Below are 9,762 nucleotides of genomic sequence, written 5' to 3' on the forward strand. Positions count from 1 at the left end.
CTGTATGTCCTTCAGATCTCTCCAATCCAGTCTTTCAAAAACCTTCTATCTCAGTATGCGGTTTGTCTCTCCCACTTAGGAAATATAAATTTATTCCTAATTTTCGTCCCTCTTTTAGTCCTTGTATCCATGTCCTATAATTCTAGTTCCCTATATTTCAAACCCACCCGCTTAATTTAATATGTAGTGTGACTACTTTTATGATTTTTCTTGTGAATCACTGAATGGCCCCCTAACTGGTCTCCCTGCTTTTCATCTTGCTATTTCCAATATGTTCTTCATGTTGCTACCAGAGGATTTTCTCTGATACGAATCTAATCGTGTCACTTCCAGTGGAACATTGCCATGACATACGATGGTGAATAAGATGGTAATGCAGGATCTGGCTCATTCCTACTTCTCCAACCTTAGCTCTCCGCACTCACCAGCCTCCAGTTTCAAATAATGTTGCCAGTATAAGAGCCCAATTCTAGAAAAGCCTCAGGGAATGCTGTATAATAAGTTATCTTAAATTACTGAATCCTTAAACTTCCCACAACTATTAAGTCTGTGATTGGCCACATCTAGGGCTTTGCCCTGGACCTGATTATACTCCCTCGCTGCTCTGACAAAACTCCCTCTAAATGAAAGATTGAAAAGAGCTGATACAACTCATTATAAGCTTCCCTTTCCGCAGCATAGCATGAGACAGGATAGTTGTGTCTATACTTCACATATTGGGGCTCAATCCACATAGTTCCACAACTGCAAAGACCTGGAGAAAAATCCTAGAGAGAGTTGATTATAGACTGGATAAATGTATTCATAACATCGTACTCTCAAGGTCAAGCTGAACCAGGAAAAGAATGTAACCAAGGTGGCTACAAGCAGCCTAGTTGAAATGGAAAGTGAAAGTCTGTCTAAAGGAGTCAAGGTCATAGCCAGGAAAATAGCAAATATTAGGAAAAAAGAGTGGGGCAAGGACTAAAATAGAAACATACACAGCAAGGTCAGTGACCGTGAGCATTGGAGGCAGACTCAGGTAGCTTCACAGGTCAAGCAAAATTATGTCTATGAATAACAAGCACATACTGAAACTTCCTCACCATGTAGTCTTGCCTCCGTCTTGCAAGATTTCTCTCTAACCACCTTTAACTCCTGTGAGGCTAGAGAGTACAACACATAATAGCACTGTATGTGGGACCCTGTTCCCTTCTCAGCTCCAAAAGCGGGTGGAGGACAACTAGGAACAAGACTTTTTCCAGATACCACCTACTCCACCTACTAATAGGGAAGAGTTGCACCTGATAGCCTCTGGTTTGATTACCATGAACTTGATATTTACAAGAGTAGAGTTTGAAGATGGCCATTAATTGTTCACAACAACTGGGGTGGAAAGAGGACCAGAAGGATTTGCCAAGCATCTGAGAAAGGTCTGCTCAACTCGTCTCCCATAGGACAGTTTTTTCTGGCCTGAGTGATGGACAGTCCAGGTCAGAGCTTCAAGGGCCTTAGAAATCAGCACAGGGTCTTCTCTGTCTTGCTCTTCTCTTCCCATCCTCCTGAGAACGACCATATTCCAGAAATTGCCATAAACTGACCACCTAAAGTGTCAAGCTGCTGCTGAGAAGTTTGTTCTGGCTTATGTGTTCCAGAGAAAGGTTGACTTCTCCTACAACAAACTGGCTGATCCTCAGTTTTTATTTTATGACAAGACTTTGGTGGAAGCAGTGAAAAAAGGAGATCACTGGGTACACTTGTTTTTCCTGTCACTTTCATTGTGTCATACCGTGATGTCAGAAGAGAAAGAGGAAGGTGAGGAGAGGCCTGAGGCCTCATGGAATGAAAATGGGACACAGAGTCTAAGCTCTTGGTGGTGGTAGGGGGGGCTGGATATGATTTGAATGATTTAATCTAAGAACTTTCTAGGGACCAGCAGATGGAGTTAATGGTTATGTCGCTGGACTCCTACACAGTCAACTGTGGGTTGAATCTCAGACCCAGCAGCTTAAAAATCACACCAGGTGCATGTGCTTGCATGCGCAAAATCCTGAAAGGAGAATGGAGGCAAAGGGATTGGTGGTCATCCTCCCCTCCCCCCCCACCGGGGGGTGATTTCTCTCTCTCAAAATAAAAAAAGTACTTCCTAATAGGTAGCATTGTCCAACAGTGAAATGGAGAGCAAAAATTAGTAGTGAGCTGCCAGTCACTGGAGATATTCAAGTAGAAAACAACTTCTTGGTTTGAAAGATTTGGTCATTGAATAGAGGTCAAACTTGGTACAATCTAGGAAGCTTTTGTTCTTTAGATTCTCTGATGTTTTGTCACAGAGTCCATCTGAATTGTCCTCAAAGTCAGTCCCACTATCTCTGAGAAGACTTCCTAAAGGATGAGTTAAGTTATTCTCTTGTCACTTCACATTTTAAAGGTTTCCACAATACCGGTTTCTTTAATAACCAAATATGGTATATTCACCAATCTAGCGAAAACTTCTTAGAAACTGAGAAATGAACAATTATAAAAGGCTTTTTTCTTTACAAACAAGAATTTAGAAAAACGAATCATATTCTTTAAAGCCAATGTGCTCTTAATACTATTAATGTCAGTAGTAACACCTTACATTTTGTACATCACTTTACAGTTTTATAAAGTGCTTTCATCTGTTATTATGTCTTATAATCTTCCCAACAGCCCTCTGAGGTAGGCAAAACAAGAAAAATGGCACCAACTTTATAGAGAAGGAAACTGTAGCTTAAGAAGATTAAGTTACTTTCCTAAAGACCTATTTAAGAAGGCCAAAGATAAGAATTTAATCCCACTTCTTTTGGCCCAGTGAGCTCCCATTCCATCCCGTACCTCTCTGGGCCTGCCATCCCAGCAAGCTGCTATTATTTGAATTATATTTGACCTCATCTTTATTTACTGTCTTGAGTGACAGGGTAGGAAACCCCCAAGTAAAGTCTCAATTGTCCAGTAGATACATCTTGTGTCTGATCTAAAATTATGCTCCCCTCCTCTTATTCATAAGCATAAGACTCCAATGATGCATAACTGTTTTAAAAATTAAATTGACCTGCAGAAGATAAATGATACAAAATAAACCTCAGGTTGTGATACTAGTCTAAAAGAGGAATCCCAGAAATCCCCTGAGTTTTAAAAAACTGATTCAATAGAGTGAATTTTTTAGCTTCTAAGGGTGCATTTCAAAGGTGACAACACTCATATATTTTTTTAAATTATTTACTAATCCATCAATCTTATTATCTTATAGCAGTGTTTAGCAAAGTGTGCCCCACCTTACACAGGACCACCTGATGAAAAACACCCAGGAAACTCGTTTGAAATTTAATTTCCCAGACTCTCTTCCCAGGTTTCGTGGTTCTGGTTTCAGTAAGTTTTGGCTGGGCCCTGGAGCCTGCGTTTTGAACAAGCTCTCTGAGCCATCTTTACTCATTAAAGTTGGGAAATAGCTGCCTATGTTTTGTTTGTGTGTATACATTCCATGTCCCACGTATGTCTGAATACTGACTCAGGGCTGAGTTGAAAATCTTAGGAAGGAAAAGAAGACTGACATGCTCTACGCAACCTGGCCTTTTAGGGCCACACTTACAAGGAAGTTTTGAAGAAAGATGTTCCTTCTTGAGCTTTAACTTTACTAAGTCACTTGGAAGACAGTGTTCCTTCTGGGTGGACTTCAGCTGCTTATCTTTGTAGGCTCTAGTTTTCTCCTTTTCTCCTATCAGGTAAGCTGGTATACCAGGCGCAGTCTCCAGATGAAGGTGCCCTGGTCACTGCTGCCAGGAACTTTGGCTTCGTGTTCCGTTCCCGCACATCTGAGACGATCACGGTGGTCAAAATGGGGGAAACCAAAGTCTATCGACTGCTGGCTATTTTGGACTTCAACAGTGTGCGCAAGAGGATGTCTGTTATTGGTGGGTCCCCTTCTTTGTCCTTCATACACATTCACACTTTTTTTCCTATCAGAAATGCTTTCTCCCACTTACCTGCCTTCTCACAGGTGCTGTACCTCAATACAAACACACAGCCATCCCCACTTTCTCTTACACACAGCCTTTACGTTTTTTCTTATACACATATGGGGACTTGTTACCATATGCTAAATCCCTTCCCTTCTTGTCAGCACCCTCAGAACCAAGGAGATTAAGTTACTTTTCTAAAGATGTATTTAAGAAGGCCAAAGAAAAGAACTGAAATCCCACGTCTTTTGGCCCAGTGAGCTCCCACCCCACCCCATATTTCTCTGGGTCTGCCATCCCAACAAGCTGCTATTATGCGAATCATACTTGACCTCATCTTTATTTACTCTTGAGTGACAGGATAGGAAACACCTACCCACCTAAACAGTCTTGGACAGAAAATAAATTCATCAAACCTGGAAGTGGAATAAGAGATGGGAGCAGACAATATGATGGAGATTCATAGTGTACTGTTCTCCCAACTAGCTTGAACCTCAGTCTTTAAAGGAAGGTCATTTTTTATCCTTACAAGGGCCTTGGTCTCAGATTGCAAACTGGGAACTAAATGGGGTTCTGCATCAGTCTTCTACAGGTGACATTGAACCCATGAAAGAACTGGTTCTGTAAGTTCCTCTCTCATTCTTGTGGCCTTCACCTTCTCATTTATCCTATGCGATCACTCATTCGGTGCTTATGATCCAAATGTGTCAGAAACAAATGTCAAGAGAAACAGCCTCCTGTCATCCCTCAGTGGCCCATAGGAGTTCTTGTAACAATAGGCCTACGTGGTTACTTTGCTTAATTTGTTTAACTTTAGTGCGGACACCTGAAGATCAGGTAATGTTGTTCTGCAAAGGTGCCGACACCATCATCTGTGAACTGCTTCATCCATCCTGTAGATCCCTCAATGAAGTTACCATGGAACATCTAGATGTAAGTGTTTAGGCTGCAGGAAAAGAAAGCTGTGGGTGTTCTCTGTATCTGCATATGTGTCACATACATGTTCCCATATCGGTATGTTTCTGTATAGGTGTAAACTGGTGTCTGTGTCTCTTTAATTGGTGGAAAAATAAAACTATCTCACTCTGGGATTCTCACCAACCACATTGCCAACTTCTCTGTCTGTCTGTCTGTCTCTCTCTCTCTCTCTCTCTGCCTCTCCCTGGTCAAATTAAAAAATAATAATAAATAATATTTTAAAAAGATGTTAAAACATGCTGCTAAATTATTTGTTGACTAAATTAATGAGCTATTAGTGTATTGTTAAGCTTTCCAAGTGTATTGGTAAGCTTGCCAAGTCCATCGATATCTCATGCAATAGGGCCAGCAGTTAGCATAATGGTTATGTCGCTGGACTCCCACGTAGTCATCCGCGGTTCAAGTCCCAGACCCGGTGGCTTAAACTCACACCGGGTGCGTGTGCGTGCGTGCCCAAGATCCCAAGAGGAGAATAGAGGAGAAGGGATTGTGGCGTGGCCATCCCCCCTGGGGGGTGGTGATTTCTCACTTTCTGTCTCTCTGTCTCCCTCTTTCTGGCGAGTGCACACGCCCTATAGCGAAAACCTCTCCAAAAACAAAAAAATATATATCTCATGCAAAATCAATTTCTGCCACTATCACTTCTTTTTTTCTTCTTAAAATTTAAAAATTCTTTTCTTTTTTATTTATTTCCAGAGGGTGTGTGTACTCACCAGAGTGAAAGAGAGAGAGGGAAAGTAAGAAAGCAAGTCACCAGGTCTGGGACTCAAACCACAGCCCAATGGGTGTGGTCACACTGTGATCCTTTCTCATCCACTTCTCCATCGTGTCAAGATTTGGGCATGTGCACACACGTGTCGAGCATGTTTTTAGGCCATGAGGGCCAGGAGTCAAACTGCGGCCAGTCATGTGGCATCCTGCTCCCAATGCATAGGCCTTAACATGTAAACTATGGGACCAGCCCTGTTAAATTTATATTTTATTAATGTATAATAGTTGTACGTATTTGTGGAGTACAATGCGATTTTTCAGTATACTTTCTTCTTAGGAAATCTTAGGTTTTCTCTGGACCTCCTTGAACTGCTAACATTACAGAAGTTTTAGAGATGGCAAATCCTATACTTTTTGTTGTTGTTTTGGAGAGGTTTTTGCTATAGGACGCATGTGCTCACCAGAAAGACAGAGAGAGACAGAGAAACAGAAAGCAAGAAATCACCCCTAGGAGGGGTGGCCACACCACAGTCCCTTCTCCTCCATTCTCCTCTCGGGATCCTGGGCACACACACACGCACCTGGCATGAGTTTAAGCCACCGGGTCTGGGACTTGAACCGCAGTCAACTACATGGGAGTCCAGCAACATAACCATTATGCTAACTGCTGGTCCCGGCAAATCCTATACTTTATTGCCTTATATTAATTTTACCTGATAGTTAACAACAGACAACTAGGACTTACACAGGGAACTAAGAGCAAATTCTCTTTCTCTTTGTTCTTATAGTGCTAATGTGTATTATTTTGCAGCTTACTATAATAGTGATCATGTAGAATTGTTGTTCATGTGCAGCTCTTAATACACAAAATCTATTTCTAACCTACCCTTAGATGGTTATGAGTAATCCCCTAAACCACCCACACTCTCACCCAGCCCTCCTTCTGACCCAGGGGTGTATTCCTACAAGAAGGCTAGTTAGTGCTAGTTAAAACATATTGATAACTAAGGAGCAAAAGATGCTAAACTCACCCAGAGGGTATTTCAGTAGTGGCTTCATTAATTTATCTAGCTATGGCTAATCAACTGAGCTATAGAAAATACACAAGTATGCACAAGTTTGTGCTGTGTAAGATGCTCATTGAATGTTTGATGATGGAAGGAAAGGAAATTTTAAATGAATCTAAGCTTTTAAAAAACTATAATACCTTTGATTATTTTTATTATAGTTCCTTTATTCTATTTCATTCTCATAGTCATCATTGTCCTTTCTGTAAGGAATGAATCCCAATTTTACAAAAACAAAATCTAGAAAACTTGGTTAGTCATGTAGCAAATTATCTAACTATAGCTAAAAGCAAGAACTTTCTATTTCTCAGAAGGACTCCCAACCTTCCAGCTATGCCGGCCCTGTGCTTGAGGCATTCGGCTGGGAAAGTTCCTCAACTGCTTTCTCCTTAGGCTAGATACTAGTCCCTATTTTGCAGGTAGATGGGGCCTTTGTGGACAGTTGCCACTCCCTTAACTCAGCCTTAACCCAGCCTAGCCCATGTGGTACACACATGTCTTCCAGGATTTTGCTTCTGAAGGCCTTCGCACTCTCATGGTGGCCTATCGAGAGCTGGATGATGGATTCTTTCGGGCCTGGAGCAAGAAACACAGTGAAGCCTGTCTATCTGTGGAGAATCGGGAAGATAAATTATCAGATGTCTATGAAGAGATCGAAAAAGACTTGATGGTTAGTGTGAAGAAGCCAGGGACGGACTAGGGGTAGGGATGGGGTTGGCAGGCAGCAGACTGAACAAGGAATCTGAGTGGCTTCCACATGATCAACAGATGCAAATTCTCTGAGAGAGAGGACAGGCAGGCTCAGTAAGAAAGCACCAAATCTTTGTTCCAGAGAGTCTGGATTCTGGAATCCACAGATTCAGTGTATTCTAGGTCTTCTGAATGCATAATGAAAAAATGTGCTGGTTTTCATTTTTATCTTTCTGGTAGGGTTTCTTATTCCAAAGTTGTTCACTGAAGTTAAGTGACCTGAGAGAAATCAAGATCTGATAATGCACAGATTAGACAATGCAGAACTAGTTAGTAAATGATCCAAATAAAAATGATCACTCGTTCATCAACATTTTTATTTATTAAGTGTCCGTGCCAGCCAATGTTTTAAACCCTGGTCACATAGCAGTAGACGAAACAGACAAAAAGTAATGTTAGATGGTAAAAGTGCTGCGGGGAAAGACAAAATAAAGCCAGGAAGAGAGGGAATGTCTGTATGTGCCCGTGTGTTTGGGAAAGGACAGGGGCATTACTGCTATTTTAAATAGGGTGGTTAGTCTTCACTGTGAAGAAGACATCTGAGAAAAGATCTGGAAGAAGATAGCAAGCCAAGAGATCTCTGAGGGGTTGGGCTTCCAGACAGAAGGGATGGCAAGAGAAAAGACTGAAACAGCAGCAGGCCTGCCCTATTAGTTGAACAGCAAGGCTGCCAACAAGCCTGGAACAGTGCGAATGAGGAAGAAAGAATAAAAGGACATGAGACAAATAAGAGAAAGTCTTCATAGGCCAGTATAAGGATTTATGGTGAGAATAATGGAAAAATCACTAAAGAATTCACTCACAAAAGTGAATGTGATAGCTTTTAAAATGATCACTCTGGCTTCTGTGTTACAATTATACAGTAAGGGAGCAAGGGAAGACAAGTTAGAAGGTAGTTGCTATAATAGGTTGAGAGATGATGATTTAGATAAAAGTAGTGAAAATGGTGAGAAATGGTCAAATTCTGTACTTTTTTTAGGGTAGAGTCAATAGAACGTGCTGATGGATTAGATTATAGGACATGAGAAAAAGAGATGTTAACCTCAAAGTCTCTGACCAGACCAATAGGGACTGGCTCTGCTATAAAAAGAAATTAATGATACTAAATGTGAAAATTCAGAGATTCCAGATCTTACATCCTCGGTTCCATTGTAGTATTTCTAGACTGTCTAGAAGCCTAGGAGAAATTAGTCAGTAGTTAGTCCACCTCTCAGCTCCTCAGATTCAGTCCTGGGACCCGTCCTTGTGGTCAGCACTGTTGGAGTATTATAGGGAGAAGGCATAGTGCTGGACTAAGGTTTTGTAAAGTCCAGCATGGGAAATGGTCTTGAAAGCCTTGAGGATCCCAGTGGGTACAAACAAATGAAGTATCCCCAAGCTCACAGAGGGCTGAAGGAAAAACTGGAGTCCACTGGAGTGGGATATGGAGATCCCTTGTCTATGAACCACTTTAGAGCCAGGAAGTATTGTGTGAAACAAAAGAAAACTGAAGGTATGTTGAGAAACAGAAATGGTTGAGAAGTGGCACATAGCTTCATGTGTGACTTGGGTAAATCTCTTCCCTCTCTGGTCTCTAGTATTCTGTTTCTAAATTTGATTTCAGTGTATGTGTGTCAAGAGGTATAATGTGCTGAGTTTTATACCACTGGGATCTTCATCCCAGGACCAAGCCAGCTTACTAAAGAGAATGCTGAGATGCCAGTTCTGTTGTTGATAACCCATGAGGCTAACAGCAGACCTCTCATCAGAAATAATGCAAACGAGGAAAGAGAAAATATATTCAGTGTTAAGGGAATAGAAATTTCAACCAAGAGAATGCTGAGATGCCAGTTCTGTTGTTGGGTAGCTCTAAATGCTGCATCTTTCTCCCTTTTCCTCACTCACCAATATCTCTGTTCGAAGCTGCTAGGGGCCACAGCCATAGAAGACAAGCTGCAAGATGGAGTACCTGAGACAATCATCACTCTGAACAAAGCAAAAATCAAAATATGGGTTTTAACTGGAGATAAGCAAGGTAAATGGAACTCCTAGCCTGACTGATATTCCCTTAGCCATTTCTCTTCTTTTTTCTTTTCTTCTTAGCCATTTTCTGGACAAATACCTTGTATTCATAATTCAGATCAAGCCTTACAGGATACCTTCATGCCTGGTCTTATACACAACTTGCTGAGCATGGACTTCATGCCAGATACTGTATTAGGTGCTGAAGATGAAGAGATAAATTAAGTTAATCAGACATGATTCCTGTCATCCAGGAACTCAGAGGCTAAAAATGTCAAAGCTGTCTTTTTTTTTTTTTT

At 41.3% G+C, this 9,762-nt stretch overlaps 1 protein-coding gene across 7 annotated transcripts in view; it reads left to right on the forward strand.

Annotated features, from left to right (window-relative positions):
- LOC102475727 (phospholipid-transporting ATPase FetA) overlaps nt 1-9,762 on the forward strand; it is a 156,083-nt gene that overhangs the window by 135,083 nt on the left and 11,238 nt on the right. For all 7 annotated transcript variants that reach the window (XM_006143188.2, XM_006143185.2, XM_006143187.2 and 4 more), the window contains 5 exons: nt 1,635-1,794; nt 3,723-3,911; nt 4,774-4,889; nt 7,218-7,382; nt 9,365-9,476. In XM_006143188.2, the coding sequence (XP_006143250.1) occupies nt 1,635-1,794; nt 3,723-3,911; nt 4,774-4,889; nt 7,218-7,382; nt 9,365-9,476 (742 nt within the window). The remainder of the gene's footprint in view (nt 1-1,634; nt 1,795-3,722; nt 3,912-4,773; nt 4,890-7,217; nt 7,383-9,364; nt 9,477-9,762) is intronic.

Source organism: Tupaia chinensis, unplaced genomic scaffold, assembly GCF_000334495.1.
Source record: "Tupaia chinensis unplaced genomic scaffold, TupChi_1.0 Scaffold000093_1, whole genome shotgun sequence".
NCBI classification, from domain to species: domain Eukaryota; kingdom Metazoa; phylum Chordata; class Mammalia; order Scandentia; family Tupaiidae; genus Tupaia; species Tupaia belangeri.